The sequence below is a fragment of the Amphiprion ocellaris genome, chromosome 6, assembly GCF_022539595.1.
Source record: "Amphiprion ocellaris isolate individual 3 ecotype Okinawa chromosome 6, ASM2253959v1, whole genome shotgun sequence".
Classification (NCBI taxonomy): Eukaryota; Metazoa; Chordata; class Actinopteri; family Pomacentridae; genus Amphiprion; species Amphiprion ocellaris.
In genome coordinates this window covers 3,276,329-3,293,717 of record NC_072771.1, presented here as the reverse complement: position 1 = coordinate 3,293,717, position 17,389 = coordinate 3,276,329, and the positions used below count along the sequence as shown (strand labels likewise).

General features: G+C 35.3%; 3 protein-coding genes across 3 annotated transcripts in view; 1 reads left to right on the top strand and 2 right to left on the bottom strand.

Moving 5' to 3' along the window:
* Positions 1-3,191, bottom strand: part of LOC111563074 (serine/threonine-protein kinase N1-like) — a 32,898-nt gene extending 29,707 nt beyond the window's left edge. The window contains exons 1-2 of the mRNA XM_055011339.1: positions 2,828-3,191; positions 1,137-1,272 (exon numbers count right to left, since the gene is read on the bottom strand). Coding sequence (XP_054867314.1) covers positions 1,137-1,266 — 130 coding nt within the window. The 5' untranslated portion in view covers positions 1,267-1,272; positions 2,828-3,191. The remainder of the gene's footprint in view (positions 1-1,136; positions 1,273-2,827) is intronic.
* A 4,495-nt stretch (positions 3,192-7,686) lies between these two features.
* On the top strand, positions 7,687-12,439 carry seta (SET nuclear proto-oncogene a). The gene is made up of 8 exons (XM_023295114.3): positions 7,687-8,089; positions 9,175-9,232; positions 10,310-10,452; positions 10,539-10,642; positions 10,724-10,837; positions 10,994-11,164; positions 11,256-11,387; positions 11,469-12,439. The coding sequence occupies exons 1-8, from the start codon at positions 8,017-8,019 to the stop codon at positions 11,490-11,492; spliced, it is 819 nt and encodes a 272-aa protein (XP_023150882.1). The 5' UTR covers positions 7,687-8,016; the 3' UTR covers positions 11,493-12,439.
* Positions 12,440-12,466: 27 nt separating this feature from the next.
* Positions 12,467-15,842, bottom strand: si:ch211-51h9.7 (uncharacterized protein LOC558400 homolog). Its single transcript, XM_035941454.2, has 2 exons — positions 15,148-15,842; positions 12,467-12,714 (listed from the first exon to the last, which is right to left on the bottom strand). The coding sequence occupies exons 1-2, from the start codon at positions 15,566-15,568 to the stop codon at positions 12,560-12,562; spliced, it is 576 nt and encodes a 191-aa protein (XP_035797347.1). The 5' UTR covers positions 15,569-15,842; the 3' UTR covers positions 12,467-12,559.
* Positions 15,843-17,389: the final 1,547 nt, after the last annotated feature.

Here is a 17,389-nt window from a genome sequence, read left to right as displayed (position 1 = left end):
GCTGATTTACTGAAACTAAAATAACACATTTTGCTTTTAGAAGTAGAAAAAGTAGCTTTTACTTTTTTAAACTCATGTCATTTTTTTAGAGAAAAAATATTATTATAATAAAAAATAAAATCTGTGAAGAAAATGGAAAAAAATTGTGTCATTTAGTTTAAAAAAACTATTTTAATATTTTTTAAAATTTAATAGTTATTCAGACTGACAGGTTTCTCCTATTATTTTACTTTAGACGTGTATATACACAGTAAATTCTTGAATTTTAAGTGCTTTTGTGTTTCTGTGTGGGGCAAAATGACAGTTTCAAAGATATAAATTGCTCCTAACATCTTTATATTTGCTACATTTTTACAATTGCATGGAAAATAATAAATGTATATATTAAAGAATGTAAATATTTTAAAAATATCATTATTATGATTTTCCCAGTTTTGTTTTATTGCAGATAATATCAATAAAATTAGATAAAAGTATTTTTATTAATATATTAACTGCAAAAAAAGCAAAAAGAAAAAACAAAACAGGCCAAACCTGTGAATAACCTCCACATAAAAAACCTGATCACTAATTCTTTTCTACCCCTTCAGACAAATATTATTCTCGGTTATTCCCCGTTATTCTCCATTACTCCCCGTTATTCCCTGTTATTCCCCATTATTGCCCGTTATTCCCCATTATTCCCCATTATTCCCCATTATTCCCCGTTATTCCCCGTTATTCCCATTACTCTCCATTATTTTCCGCTATTCTCCGTTATTCCCCATTATTCCCCGTTATTCCCATTACTCCCCATTATTCCCCGTTATTCCCCGTTATTCCCCGTTATTCCCCGTTATTCCCCATTATTATCCATTATTCTCCATTATTCCCTGTTATTCTCTACTATTCTCCGTTATTCCCCATTATTCCCCGTTATTCTCCGTTATTCCCCGTTATTCCCCATTATTCCCCGTTTTTCTCCATTATTCCCCATTATTCCATTATTCTCTATTATTCCCCATTATTCCCCGTTATTCCCCGTTATTCCCCGTTATTCCCCGTTATTCCCCATTATTCCCCGTTATTCCCCGTTATTCCCCGTTATTCCCCGTTATTCCCCGTTATTCCTCGTTATTCTCCCTCCAGGTCCTGACCTCCAGGCCCGGAGCTCCTCTGCTCCCCGTCTCCGCTGCCTCCTGCCTGGGCCGCTCTGATTATCTGCAGGCGGATCAGCTCCATCTTGGAGCGGCTGTCCTGCAGCATCTGCTGAGCCGTGGACAACATCTGATCCTGATAAGGACAAATAACATCGGAGACGACAAGCGGCTCTTCATCACCTTCACACCAACACCACAGACACAGTTTAACCTCAGCAGGACCGCATGGAAAGAAACGTTCTGGCTCCAAAAACAATACAAATACAAACATTTTACTTCATTAAAGTAGATTGTTGGCTTTTTAATATTTAATGAAGGAAACAGAAAGGAGACAAACTGGAAAATGTTTTTGTTATGTAATTATAAAAGATTCGTCTCATTGGAACTGAAAATAGAAAAATATTTACAGAATCAAACTTTATTGGTTTCATCTATAAAATAAAACAGCAAAAGTTGTACAATTCTGATAAATTTGTGAATCTATTTCATTAATTAACAATCATGCCCAATCGCTAAACTTGGATTTTGGATTATTCACGTTTTTTAATTAATTTTTCAAAAAATAAAATAAAAAAATCCAAAAATCTCTGTGAAATTGCAATATATTTGTGAATGTACTTCAATCTTATTTTGTATTTAAAAAATTCAATACAAACAAAACAGTTTATTTTATGATTGTTTAAAAAAATTTATGAAATTACAGAATATTTATGAAAATATTTCTGTGCCATTTTTGTGTAAAAAAATTAATAACAAAAAATAAATTTTATGGTTATTTGTGTTTATGGGTTATTTTACTTTACACATGATCAACAGTTTACTTTGTAATTTATTTGACATTTTTGTGTATTTCAAAAACACAGGAAAAAATCTGTTAATTAAAAATAAAATATTTGTAAATTTTTCTTAAAATGTCAAATTTTATGGTTATTTTACATCAGATGTGAAGTCACAGTCTGTTTATATGATTTTATTGATATTTAATTGTTTTTCAACAATAAAGAAAATTATGTATAATATATATTGTAAATATATTTAAAAAGATAAGACAAAATGTATTTTTTGTTGTTTTTATAATGTAAGAACAGTCATTTTTGACATATAATTTAAAAAAAATCCTACTTACTTAAATTTACATTCATTTTTTGTAATATTTTCATTTTTGTTTTTTTTTTCGTCTATTTCAAAAATACAGAAAAAAACTCTCAGAAACAAACAGGGACAAACTAACAAATGTATCTTCAACAGTATGATGCAATATTTTCTTTAAAAAAATAATTTTATAGTCATTCATGTTATTAAATATTATTCTACATTGAACGTGTGCATTCCCAGTCTACTTCTGTAATTTCAGCAATTTTTTGTGTATTTCATAAACAGAATCTTCATGAAATTATGATATATTTTTGAACATCTTTAAATTAAAAAAAAAAGTTAAGGTTGTGCATCATCATCACGAGTTTTAATTTTTAATTAACTGTTTAAATTTTTGTATTTTATTGATATTTTTTCTGTATTCCAAAAACACAGAGAACGTGTTGAACAAACAGGAAAATTCCTTAAAATGTCAGATTATTAAAACAGTTTGTGTCAGCGGCTACACACAACTTGTCACCCCATGAAATAAACAAACAACCAAACAGCAGCAGCAGCAGCAGCTCTCCACTGTGACGCTGCACTGGGCTCACCTCGGGGTGAATCTTGGCTCTGGATCAGGACTAATCCGTCATCCTCTGAGGAAACACTCCTCCACCTTCACTCTCCTTGAAACACAACAAGTCCCGACGTCCTCGAAGGCAGCGGCTACATCCTGAGACTCCGGTCCTCAAACGCAGCGTGGAGCTCCTGCCTCCCTGCAGCGTCCTCTGCAGCGTCCATCCTCCTCCTGCCTGAAAGCGGATCCTCAGCTAGTCTCCTCCAGTGGGATGTCCAGCTTCTCCTCCTGGATGCTGCTGATGCTGCTGATGCTGCTGCTGCTGCTGATGCTGCTGATGCTCTACAGTCCTGCTTCCAGCTCGGAGCTCCGTATTGGACGCTGCTCGACCACATGTTCCTGCTCTGCCACCAACCACAACACAAACACCAGGATGCTGCTGCTGCTGCTGCTGCTGCTGTGTTCAGGATCAGCAGCGTCTGGGGAGGTTTATCCTCATCTTACAGGAGGAACAGGATGGTGTTGGGATCAGTCCACACCGTTAAACACAAAGTTTACTGTCATAGTAGGCTACAGGAAAATGTCTCCCTGGACTATGATGGTCTTTACCAGCCACAATGAATGCCAAACAATATAAATCTAAGGACAAAATAGAAAAAAAATTAGGAAATAGAAAAAATAAAAATAAATAAAGTCAACTGACTGTATGAAATAGATGAAAAAAAGACAAAATAGGAAAAAATTAAAAGTAAAATAAAAAAATTAAATAAAATAGAACAGAAAAAAAACAGACAAATAAAGGCAGTGGACTGTACAAAGTGGATTTAAAAAGATAAAATAGGAAAAAATAAATAAAATAAATAGAAAATTGAAAAAACAGATAAATAAAGGCATTGGACAGTATAAAATAGATTTATAAAAAAGATAAAATAGGATTTATCTTTTTTAAATTTTAAATTTTAAAACTAGAAAATAAAGGCAATGGACTGAATAAAATTAAAAAAGATAAAATAGAAAAAAATTAAAAATAAAATAAACAAACAAACTATAAAAATACATTTAAAAAATAGATAAATAAAGGCAACGGACTGTACAAAATAGATTTTAAAAAAACATAACTCAGGAAACTAAATAATAAAATAAACAAATCAAATATAAAAATAAATAAAAAACAAAAAAATTAAAAAATATATTAAAGGCAACGGACTGAACAAAACAGATTAAAAAAAATGAAAAAATAGAGAAAAATTTTTTATTTTAAAAATAGAAAATGGAAAATAAAGTGATAAATAAAGGCAATAGACTGTGAAAATAATAATCAATAAATGAAAAAAATAGAGAAAGATAATCAAAGCAATGGACTGAACAAAATAGATTAAAAAAAGACAAAATAGGAAGAATAAATAAATAAATAAAATATAAATTTACAATTGACTATGAAATAGAATTTATAAAAGACAAAATAGGAAAAAATAAAAAGTAAAATAAATAAAAAATAATACAAAAATAAAAATAAAAAAAATAGATAAAGTCAATAGACTGTACAAAATGGATTAAAAAAAGATAAAATAGGAAAAAATAAAATAAATTAATAAATACATTAATTAATTCAATTTAAAAAATAGAAAACAAATAGATAAACAGAGGCAATGGACTGTACAAAATAGATTTTAAAAAAATGATAAAATAGGAAAAGCTACAAACAAATAAATGGAAAAATAACTAAAACATTTAAATAAAAATTAATAAAATTTAAAAAATAAAAGGCAATGGACTGTACAACATAAGGAGTTCAATAATTAGTAGGTAATGTGCAGTAAATCCCCAAACTGTCATGATGTCCATATAGTCCATATTTATAGTCTCCTATTTATCAGCAGGAACTTTTCATGAAAACATCTGTTCATCCGTTATTCCCATCATGCACTGAACTCCTCCTAAATAAGACATTCTGTTCTCTTGTTCCCACGTTCTGTTTGTCATTCAGGCTGCAGATCTCCTTCTGAGCACATTTTCCATCAACACCAGGAGAGCAGCTCCAGAGCCGGTCGCTGTTGACATCTGGTGGCAGCCGGAGTTCAAACCGGAGGCTGTGGATGGAAGGAGGTAATTATTAACCATAAAAGATGAAGTCTAGAGGCACCGAGGCATCCAGGAACGCTTTAGAGGCGACTCAGGACAGGAAGGGGACACTGGAAGTCTTGGGGAGACACTAAAAAAAACAAAAATCATAACGGAACTTGAGGAATTCTACAGTATTACAAAAATCTGTAAAATAAATAAATAAAAAATAAACTCTGGCAGCAAGAGTGCCAGAAAACATATGTTAAAAAAGGTGTGACACTATAACATTAAAAAAAATGAAAAACATTTAAAAATAACAAAAAATATTTGTAAAATATTTATGTTTTTAGCTTAAAGATACAATAAAATTGTGCACTTTTATGGTTACACACTGAAAAAAATAAATTTATATGAATAAAAATCCAGATTTTTGGTGTGGACATTACTTACAGTTTTGCCCTGTTTTTTTTAAAAAAAAATTTATGCTTTTATTTTTACAGTTAACATGTAAATTCATACTTTTTCTACAATTTTACTCAATATTATTGACATTCACATTTGCAAAATAACATTTTTTTAAAGCTACCAGTTTTCAATCCTGAATGTACATATTTTTCTTTCAAATAAGGAAATATATGCTTAAAATAATATTAAACTATATATATTTAAGTTAAACTGAGAAAAGAACAAATTACTATTTAGACAAATATTAATTTTGATGTATCGTTTTGGCCTAATTTAAAAAAAAATTAAAATTTTTAACAGTTACCTAGTTAAATGCTAAATGTTATTTACCAAAACATTACTTTCTATTGAACGTCGTATGTCTTTAAAGGCTTACTCCACCAAAAATAGTACTTTCTGTCCCAGTACTTTTAGTTTTCAAGGTTAATTCTGTCCAAACTGTAGAGTTTAACCAATAAGTTAAGGGTTAAAAGGTTTATTCCATCCAAGACACCACTGTCTGTCAAAGTACCAATTATTTTAAAGCTTTATTCTACCTAATTAATACTTTTCCAACCGACAAGTTATGGGTTTAAAGATTTATCCTCATCACGATACTACTTTCTGTTCAGTTACTTAAAGTTTTATCGGTATATTCTACCTAAATAGTAAGCTATAAGTACTTAGTTATGAACTACTATTTAGGTATAATTATAGTTTTATATCTTTATTCCACACAAAATAGTACTTTCTGTGCATGCACTTTTAGTTCTTAAGTTTTATTCATCCCAGAACACTACTTTTTGTCAAAATACTCAGGAATTTAACGGTTTATTCCAGACATGTAGTACTTTTTGTCCAATGTCTTACAGTTTTAAAGGCTTTGTGGCCATATTACTATTTTCTGTCTAAGTACTTACAGTTGTAAATGTTCATTCTGCCCAAAGTGTGGTTATCTAACTAATAAGTAGGGGGTTTAAAGGTTTATTCCACCCAAAATACTGCTATCTGTCAAAAGAACATGTAGTTTTAAAGATTTATTCTGCCTAAATTGTAGTTTCCAACTAATAACTTATGCATTTCAATGTTTATTCCGCCCAAGGTACCATTTTCTGTCAAAGAATTTATAATGTTTCAGGATTTTTCCACCTAAGTAATTGTTTCTAACCAACAGGTTAAGGGTTTAAAGATTTATTCCACCTAAAATACTATTTTCTTTCCAACTACTCATAGTTTTTAAGGTTTATTCTGTCCAAACTGTAGTTTCAAACCAATAAATTAGGGGTTTAAAGGTTTAGTCCATCCAGGACACATTTTCTGTCAAAGTACCAATAATTTATAGGTTTATTCTGCCTAAATAATACCTTCTAACCAACAGGTTATGAGATTTAAAGATTTATTTTTCCCACAATACTATTTTATGCCCAACTACTTACAGTTTTAGAAGTAACTACTATTTAGGTAGAATTATGGTTTTTTTGGGTATATTCCACACAAAATAGCAATTTCTGTACATGTACTTTTAGTTTATAAGGTTTATTCATCCCATAACACCACTTTTGGTCAAAATACTCATGAACTGAAAGGTTTATTCAACTCGCCTACTATCTTTTGTCAAAATACTCGTGATTTTAGTCCTTCTAGTCTTTCAGAAATTTCTTCCTGAACATTTAGCAAATTTTTTATAAATTTGGGGAATTTTTTTGCTGAATCTTTGGACTTTTTTCAGAGAAAGGAACAATATTTTTGGTGCCCGTAAATAAATAAGAAAACAGGAGGGTTAATCATATTTATGGCTTTACACGTTTGTTACACACAAAATAGTACTTTCTGTGCTTGTACTTTTAGTTCTTAAGGTTTATTCATAGCAAAATACCATGTTTTTGTCAAAATATTCGTGAATTGAAAGGCTTATTCAATCCATGTACTATTTTTTTGTCAAAATATGCGTGATTTAAAGGGTTTATTCCACTAAAGACAGCACTTTTTGTCTCAATACTCATGATATAAAGGGTGTATTTCACTAATAGTTCTTTGTAACGGACGAGTTATGGATTTAAAGTTTTATTCCACCCAAAATACCATTTTTTGGTCAAAATACTCATGAAGTTAAGGGTTTATTCCACCCAGATAGTACTGTAGAAATGGTAACTCCTTCTTTATAAAATAACATTCCAACAGAAGTTGATAAAACCTGAAAAATAACCTCTCTACTGGATAATTAGCACCACAACGAGGCTCCGACTTCAGCTGACGTCCTGCATCTTTTTTAAAGTGCGCAAGTGCGAGTCGGTCCAACTGAACGTTTGGCCTCCTCTGAGCGATCCTAAATTCAGCCGCCGTCGGCTTTAGAACCGCGCGTGTGGGCGTTAAAGGTCCCAATTGGAGGTTCGGTCCGTTTGCGGTGCGGTTTTGAGCCCGGGGTCGCCGTTAAATCGGTAAAACGGAGCGCGGCAGTGAGACCTACTTTGAGAGGCGGAGCTCGCCGCGGCTCTATTCGGCGAGGCGCGTTCGTAATGAAAAGAGCGCGTGAGCGGCGCTCGGCGGTGACTTCCTCGCTCCTCGGCAGCTACATTGTTGGAGAAGCAGCACGTTGTTGGCTTCTGCACGCTGAACTTTACGCCGAAGCTACGTTCTCCTGCCCGGGGAGAAACCGCATCCACAGCCACCAGCTACACCCTCGGACGTCCGTGAGTTACCGCAGTTTGCGAAAACATGTCGGCCTCGGCGGCAAAAGTGAGTAAAAAGGAGCTGAACTCGAACCATGACGGAGCGGACGAGACCTCCGGTAAGGGGAATGGCGGCCTCCCGTTCAACCGCCATTTTCACTTTCTTCTCAAACATAATGTGCATTGCCACTGGGTGCTGTATTGTTAGTAATAAGTGAGTGTGCCGCTTCCATTTGAGCAGCTTTTTTTGCACGGTTTTCACATTTCGCTGACGGCGGCTAGCCCCGGCGGCGGTTCTTAGCATGCCGCGGCCGCCGCTGCCTTCTGTTGTTCGCCGCGGACCGGCGCTGAGAGGCCATGTTAGCTGCTTCATTTAGCATCGTCAGCGTGGCCAGTTGTGTCGACGGCCGCTAACCGAGGGGCTGTGCGTGATGCCGGGGGGCTCATTGTTGCTACTTTCGCCCGTAAAATCACCCCAAATCGCCCGTTTGGCGCTCTCACCCCGGTTTCTGTGCTTAATAAGCGGCCGAGGTGAGCGTTTCATTTAGCCGTTAGCCCGCTAGTGTTGTTGTTGTAGTGTTACCTAACGCTAGCTGACGACGTTTGTGTTTTTGTTGCTGCCCGAGATGCATTTAAATCCAGCCGGGGCGGAAGAAAAGAAACAGAAAAAGTTAAAGCGGGTAATTGTGATATTTAGATTGGGGTTTAGCGGGTTTGACAGCCGACCGGGTCCGTCCCTGGCAGCCGTCCTAGCCCCGGTGTCTCACGTTATCGCGGCTCAGTGTGTGCAGTCAGATGTCCCACATTTAAACCACGCGGCCTTGTAGGTAGCAGCCGGCAGGAAACGGTGAGAGTCTGAGCCGCTAGAGCTGCAGCTATTGGCCGCTTACATCAGCCTAACCTCCGGGGGAGCACGGATTCAAATCTGGCACACAACCCCTCCAGATACCGCTATCTGTTGTTGTATTCCACTTACTGTAAACATTTATTTATTTCCGGGCCTCCGTACTTTACTAAAGCTGCAGGTGTTAAAAAAACAACTTTGATTTACAGCAAATGAGCGCGTGTTTTTTTTTTTTCTTTTTCTGAGGATAAAAAAGTCTCCTTAAACATATCTAGTTTTTGCACCCAGTTTAGATGATTTATGTGTACATGAATTAGCTTCATTTTTTAAAAAATACATTTTTATCTTTTTTCCCCACAGAGAAAGAGCAACAAGAAGCAATTGAACACATTGATGAAGTTCAAAATGAAATTGACAGGTAACGATTGTCTATTAATATTAATTTCTGGATTACATTTGTTTTTTTTTTGAATGACAGAAATTAGTGAAAAGTGGAAAAAAGTGACAGATGTCTCGTCTGCATCCCAAAGATACTCAGTTGTTGATTAATTTAGTACTAAACAGCTAATATATTGGGGTTTTATATTTTAAATTGTGAGTAAAGTCCATCAGTGTTACCCAAAGCCCAAGATAAATAAATATATTCAATTTACTGTAGTAGAGGAGTAAAAACACTAGAAAATATTCAAATTTAAGAAGCTGGAATCAGAAAATGTATGCTTCTTTTTTTCCTCATGTGCATTAATTTAATACTGAACAACTAATCGAGGACAAATGTCATCCAAAGACACCCAAAGAGTTTACCAGTCATAGATAAAGAGAGAAACCTGGAAAATATTCACATTTAAGAAGCTGGAATCAGAAAATGTATGCTTCTTTTTTTCCTGTGAATTAATTAAATACTGAACAAGTAATCGATGACAAATATGTTGTTTTGTCCTCCACCCAAAAAGTTTCTCTTCACCGTCACAGAAAATGAAAGAAACTAGGAAAATATTCACATTTACGAAGCTGGAATCAGATAATTTTGGTGACTAATCTCACATTTGATGAGTAATCAATCGCATGATTAATTGTTTGGGCTATAAAATGTCAGAAAATGTGTTTAAAAAAAATCAATTTACTGTGATAGAGAAATAAAGAAACCACATATCGGAAGCAAAATATGAAAAAAGAGTTACTCACAGATATATTATGAAAATAGTTGGTGATTAATGTATTATTTATTATTGTACAGGTAATAAAATTTATCATAATGTTATAAACTAAGGATTTTTTTTCCCTGTAGGGCTTGGATAACTTTTGTTTTGTTGAAAAGTGAAGGGTGGTTACTACATATTTTAAAGGAAGAGGAAGTGAACAGTGAAATCAGTTGCTGTAATTTGTAGTCGACACGAAAAGCTGCAGAATCTGTCGTCTGTGGTGCGCTGATGGACGTCCACGGTTTTGGTTTGTGGTTTATTCATTTTAATTTTCTTACTCTTTTCCTTTGTAGGTTGAATGAGCAAGCCAGTGAGGAGATCCTCAAAGTCGAACAGAAATACAACAAACTCCGTCAGCCGTTCTTTCAGAAGAGGTCAGAACTGATCGCCAAAATCCCCAACTTCTGGGTCACCACGTTTGTCAACCATCCACAAGGTGAGTGTTGGTTTTTAAATGCTCTCGTCTGTAATGGAAATAACAGCATTGGAAGTGACTAAAGTTTCCTCTACAATGCTTTGCAGTATCTGCCCTACTGGGGGAGGAGGATGAAGAAGCGCTTCATTACCTGAGCCGGGTGGAGGTGACAGAGTTTGAAGACATCAAGTCGGGCTACAGAATAGATTTTGTGAGTGTTCTAATTCGTGCACACATCACATAGACGTGAAAGTTTGTCCTTTATGTTTATGTATATGTTTTCTTTTTCTAGTATTTCGACGAAAATCCGTACTTCGAAAACAAAGTACTTTCCAAAGAGTTCCATCTGAACGAGAGCGGAGACCCATCTTCAAAGTCAACAGAAATCAAATGGAAATCAGGAAAGGTGTGTGTGTCTTTCTCATGAGACTTAAAGCTTGTTTTTTAAACTTGGAAGCCTTTTTATTTCTACTCAGCTTGATATTTTAGCTGTTTTTTCTTCTTATAGAGTTTTCTTTCCTGAGTCGCTGTGGTAGTTTTTAAAATCTTACCGTGTTTGCAGGACCTGACCAAGCGCTCCAGCCAGACACACAACAAAGCAGGAAGGAAGAGGCAACATGAAGAACCAGAGAGCTTCTTCACCTGGTTCACCGATCACGCTGACGCCGGCGCCGACGAGCTCGGGGAGGTGATCAAGGACGACATCTGGCCGAACCCACTGCAGTACTACCTGGTAAGTTCACCGCACGCTCAGCGGTCGTCGTCGTCGTGATGAAGCTCTATCTTTTAGACAAAAAAGCACTAAAAGTGACTCTCCTCTCCAGGTTCCTGACATGGATGACGAAGAGGGGGAAGGCGAGGACGACGAAGAGGACGAGGAGGGTCTGGAGGACATAGACGAGGAGGGAGATGAAGACGGAGAGGAGGATGAAGAAGACGACGGAGAAGACGGAGAGGTAGCTGGTTTTAAAATGGAGAATATTAGCGTTAAGTGTAGCTTTTAAACACTCACTCAGTTTGATATTCTCCTCTTTCAGGATGACGAGGGAGAAGACGACTAAGAAATAACATCACCTACCAAGACCCTCAACCTTCTATTCCCTGTTTGGTTTTCCACTCATGTTCGGGAGCAAAGGTTTTATTTTTTTTGTTGTTTTTTTTTTTTTTTTTTTTTTTTTTAATCCGTGTGTGCTTCGTTATCCATTCTGAAGCCTCTTTCACCTGTTGGTGCCATGTTATGTTCTCCTTTGACTCATCCTTAAGGTCAATGGCACTTTGCCCCCTGAATTGTGAGTACCATCCCCGAAAGTCATCTCAAAAAAGTAATAATAAATAAATACAACAAAAAAAATGTCTTGAAAACAAAAAAAACCCCAAAAAATAGAATCAGCACAGCATCCTGAGTAGAATTTGAAGACAAGTCACACAGAAATTTCTCTCCTGTTCAAGGTTGTGTGGTAAAATTTGACTAAAGCCATGGTGTAGTGACCTAGCGCTAGCAGACCTCTCAATATTTTCTTCCCTGTATAATTTTTTTTTTTTCTCAGTTGGGACGTTGAACCCTTAAAGTTATTTTCCCCCCATGTGGTTAACGAGTACCAGCTCATTCCTTTGACTTGTAATGTTTCGGGGTAGGGGGGTGGGCTAAGCTGGGGAGGGGCAGGAGTACGGCGGTTATTGGGGAGAGTGGTTATTTTGACACCATTTCTATGGGACTTTTTTTTTCATTGTATTGTTTTACAGATATCCATGAGATTTGAAATGACATTTTTAATAAAGAACAAAATGGAAAAAAAAAGCTTGTAAATTTTGGCCCCCCACTGCTTCATGGGTTAAACAAAAAGGAAAAAAACAAATAAATATTAAAAAAAGAGACTTGTTATCTCATAGAATTTACATTTAATCACACCTTTCCTGTTCCGCTTGGGTGGAGGGGAGGGGGAAGAAAAACTGTTTTAAATTTGAGGTGTACAACTTGCTTTGTTACAATAATAAAACTTACTGTGTACACACGTGTGGGAGTCTTCAAACCAAGTGGGTGCGTAGAAATTTATTTAAAAAATAGACTTTTTTTAGGGAGCAATGAAGGCACCTGGGGTCGGTTTGCGCTAAAAGCCAGAAAGTCCCATCAGCTCACGAAGGATTTGGGAGTCATTAGGAGGCTCGATGCAAAGTCTTCGTTTAGGAGTCGATGGGTGATTAAAGCCAAGAACGTGAGCTCCGAGTCCTCGAAGGCCTTTTTTGTGATGGTATTGGGCCAGTCGCTGGGCTGGAAGGCCCAACCTGAAGAGGAAAAACGAGAAAAAATCTGTTATCTGAAGCAAAAATGGCGACTTATTGGGCTATGTGTACCACATATCAAATACAGGACATGTTCCGGCACAGGAAAGCCTCGTTCTGAAGGCTGAGGGCATAACTTTGGGATTAAGAGGTTTTAACTTGTTCCATTATTAAGCTTTACTATACAACTGTAACAGAGAATAGAATATCCTTTATTAGTCTGACAAGGGGAAATTTGCAAATTGACAGTAAGAAAAGCAAGAAAACAGCTATAAAATTAAACATGTAAGATATACAATATACATAAAAACAAGAACAAACTTAACATTTAAGAATATATTCACAAATGAATGGCACAAGAGTGCAACTTTAAAGACGTTCAGTGTGTAAAATGCTTCTAAAACTCTTAATACCGAAAAATATTCAGAATATATACACAAATGAATGGTGGCATAGGTACAAAGGTGCAACAGATGTTTTAGTGTGCAAAATGTTCCTAAAAGCACTCAAATATCAAAAAATATCCAATTTACCGTCATGCACAAGAAGGAAAAAACATCAAATTGTCACATTTAAGCAGCAGGAGCCATTTAAATCAATCACAGGAGAAAATAGTTCAGTTCCCATTACCATAAATACAGACAAGTAAAAATACAGTAAATAAGAATAGTAAGAATACAAATGTTAGTGTTTTATAGTGAAAATAGTGTCCGAGTATAAAAAAAAGTGCAAATGTGCAACATCTTGCATAAAAATAGCAACCGATTGTTAAAATAGTAAAGCTATTTGCTCCATAATTGAAAATAAATCTTCTAGAAATATTTCATAAAAGTTGCATGGATTAATATTTTCAAGTCAGCTTTATTGTCAATATCTACATGTGCCCTTCATACAGATAAATTGAAATGTCCTAAAAAAAGAAATATATAAAGAATACAATACAAAATGTACAGAAAAAGCTGATTATAAACATTGTGACAATAGTTAAAGTATGATTCTGCCTAACTTTTTTGAAATATTTTAATCTTAATACACCAAACTGCAGTTAGAGCAGTTTATGGTGAATGTAAGTGTATTTGGGGATGTTAAGTTTCCTCATTAATTTTGTCATACGAAAACCTAATTTAAATAAATTAGGGCATAAATACAAGTCTGTACCTATCTGCCATAAGAGTCCTAATTATAATATATAAAATTTGATTACTACAGTTTATAGTAGTTATTAAAAGTGCTATTTTTTGAAAGCATTTTGTACATTTTTTTGTATATTTTAAAGGACAAATAACGTGTTGAGTGGGTCTCACTGCTCTCGGTAGACACTGACTTGTTTTAAATTCATATTTTGAAGATAAATACTGCATTTTACACCATGATGGGCTTCCTCGGATCTGATCTGAAGCAGTTTTTGTGTTCTCTTGTTTGTTTGTCTCTGGTTGTCTGTTCTTTTGAACCTCACCCCGACTGGTTAAGGCAGACGTCTGCCCTCCCTGGACCTGGTTCTGCCATAAACCTCACATTAAAGGGAGTTTTTCCTCTGCTGTTGCCAATATGCTGGATTCACTGGGTTTTTCACGTTTCATTTTGTAGAATCTTAGTAAAGTTACTTTGTATTGTCTATGATATTGTAGGGTTTCTAGGGTCCTATTGGTAATATTTAAATTATTCAGGCAACTTTGCGTCATCAGTAATGTTGTAGGTTCCTAACCTTAATATGTATGTATGTATTTTATAGTTAATGTTGTCATTTTTAATGGCGTTAATCAAGTTAATTTGGACTATATACAATAGTGTAGGGTTTTAACCTTAATTAATCTCAATTAATATGGGAAATTTGTATTATTAATTATACTATAGTGCGTAACCTTAATATTTAAATTAGCTAAGTAACTGTATATTACATATTACACAGTTCTAACTTATTAACACATAAATTAGGTAAATTTGCATACATTGTAGGGCCTTGACATATTGGTCAGCTGGGTAAGTTTGTATTGAATATTTGATAGTCTCTGCCTTAATATTTACGTGAATCAAGAATGTGTGTATTAAATTTAATAGTCCAGGATCTTTAGCATAATATTTTAGTTATTAATTACATCATAGCTGTTACCTTGGTAATAACATTATTGAGGTATATTTGATCATATTGTAGGGTCTAAACCTAATATGTATATTTAAATGTAATATTAAAATGGGTTACATTTGCATAATTAATACTATTATGGGGTCTCAATATTTACTTTAATTGGGCAGATGTGCATTTTATGTAATATTGCAGGGATTTAATGTTAATATTTGAACTTATTAGGTTAATTAGTACGTTTAATCTCATTTCTTTGGCTTAATATCTGCTGCTTTTTGATGTAACTTTATTTTAATCGTTGCGGAGTTTCATAAAACATAAATAAAGTTATTTTTACTGCTGTTAATACCCACCTAAATGAGTATTACACCGAGGACAGGTGGCCACGGTCCACGAGAACCCGGGGAACCAGGAGAAGTGTTTGTCCGCCGGCCAGTGCGGGGTAACGTCCGCCCTCCTGAACGTGATCACCTCGAACCGGTGCCCGTGGGGGTTCTCCAGGAGCTGGACGTTAACCCTTCGGCCCCCGACCAGCGTGTCGTTGCGGCTGGAGAGCGCCAGCCGGCTGGGGACGAAGTGGATGTCGGTGCCGTGCGCCAGCTCGTGTCCGCACGCCCGGCACAGTATGAGGGTGTCGGCGCTGGTTCCTCCCCGCTCGCACGCCTCACCGGGCCGGAGGGCGGCGGGATAAACCAGCAGCACGAAAGAGACGTAGCGCAGCGCGAACCGCTGGAGGTGCCTCATGAGCGGCCGCAGGCTCCGCTCCAACCGCATCACTGCCACATGGAGGGCTAAACACAAGCTAGTTAGCTTAGCCGCTAGCAGCTTTGTTTTTAGCCAAGGCGGTGCGTCGAGCGAAAACCGACTTGTTTGGTCGACAAATATTAATCACAAGTGCACCAATTTAATCACACAAATATGTTGACATCGAGTACAAACCTTCTGAGGGAGTATTTGACATTTTTGTGATTAGTGGACTTCAAAAAGCGACAAGCTAATGTGCTCGTTAGCATGCTAACCAGGCTAACTAGTGTTCGGAAGCGCCATAGAAGCAAACAGGATGTGCAGTCATTCCAACCATTTCCTACCGAGCATTACAGCTCTTATATAACCAGTAAAAGGCTGTTTACTACAACAGAAATGTCGTTTCACTTATAAACAGCCTAATCTGATACGGGAAAAATATTTTAACCAGACTATCTATTATTTTCAAACTGCTTGAGGTGAATATATTTCACTTTTGTCAAATCATGTTTTTAAAAATGGAAAATCAAAGCAAGATGATGCACATTTTTAAACAACACATTTAATTAGACAACAACACAAATACCTGTAAATAACACAAGGCAAATAAAGCAGGATAAATGTGTAAAAATCAATAAATAGGCCTCTAAAATGCTTTAAAAAACAAGTCAGCTTGTAGATGTATTTGTGAATATTAGATGTTAAAATATTAGGACCACTAAGAGCAACCAGACGTTCTGAGATTTTTCTTTAATTTTCTTTAAAGTATCAATGGAGAGGGAGCATTTGTGTGAAAGAAGAAGGCTCTTTCATAGCTTTGGAGGTGCTACTACAAAAACACAATCAGCCTCATTCACCAGACTCAACCGGGGAACATTTAAACAGGATCTAAGAGGGCTGGAGGCCGAGGAGGGACAGAGAAGCTCTAAACTCACCCATGGCATGCAGGAGGTGGTATATAGCATACTTAAAACAGCAGCTGTTAAGTCAAACTGCTGTCTAGTAAACAGGATTGACATTAGGAATTTATCTAGCTAAATTATTGAACTAATTTAAATTCATGTTAAGAATTTGCAGTATTTATTGTGCAAATTTACCTTAGTGATTGAAATTCTGTGATCAGGACCCTACAATATTACATACAATACAAATTTAGGCGTTTTCCAGTACTAATTTTGGGAGTCCTTTAATTTTTAAATTAGTGGGGTAATTTTGCAGTGTAGAACACAGTTACTGTTATATTAGTGTTATACAACTACAATTTGTATTATATGTAATACTGTTGGGTCCTAATCTTTCTACTTAAACTTGCTAGGTAATTTCATAATATTCATCTTATTCCTAATAGGAAAGTACTTTCACTCTTTATTATTAAGTTAAATTTATAGGTTGTACAAATGATATTACAATGTTGTTTTACAATAAACACTTAAAAAAAGTTTTTAAAAATCCATGTCTTTGCTTTATTGATGTCATTTTCTACAAATTATGCACAGCAGAACTTTTTCAAACCTCTAGAAACTGAGCGAAAATCAGGTTATACACCACGATAGCCATAAAAACTTACTTTTACTGTAATGACGTTGCAAGTTGAGGCTGATTTGAAGGACTTTTTGCACCCAACAGTCAAAAAAGAGAAAAATATCTGTGAATTTTTTTTATTTTTATCCAAATTAAACACTTAAAAAAGGTGAAAAAATGGCAGCAATGGTGGCACAATGTTTTTACAACAGTAACTATAGCATTCATAAATTGTAAAAACAAAAAAGGAGCAATTATCTGTAAAAGTTTGCCATTTTTGTCCAAATTATACACTTAAAAAAAAGGTTTAAACAAAAAAAATCATATTTA

Bases quoted from the DNA above. Each gene is read 5' to 3' on its own strand.
- si:ch211-51h9.7 (XM_035941454.2), bottom strand. From the start codon at position 15,568: ATGCGGTTGGAGCGGAGCCTGCGGCCGCTCATGAGGCACCTCCAGCGG. The intron at 12,715-15,147 runs GTGGGTATTAAC...TTTCCTCTTCAG, and splicing joins TCGGTGTAATACTCATTTAG to GTTGGGCCTTCCAGCCCAGC.
- seta (XM_023295114.3), top strand. From the start codon at position 8,017: ATGTCGGCCTCGGCGGCAAAAGTGAGTAAAAAGGAGCTGAACTCGAAC. The intron at 9,233-10,309 runs GTAACGATTGTC...TTTCCTTTGTAG, and splicing joins GTTCAAAATGAAATTGACAG to GTTGAATGAGCAAGCCAGTG. The intron at 10,643-10,723 runs GTGAGTGTTCTA...TTCTTTTTCTAG, and splicing joins CGGGCTACAGAATAGATTTT to TATTTCGACGAAAATCCGTA.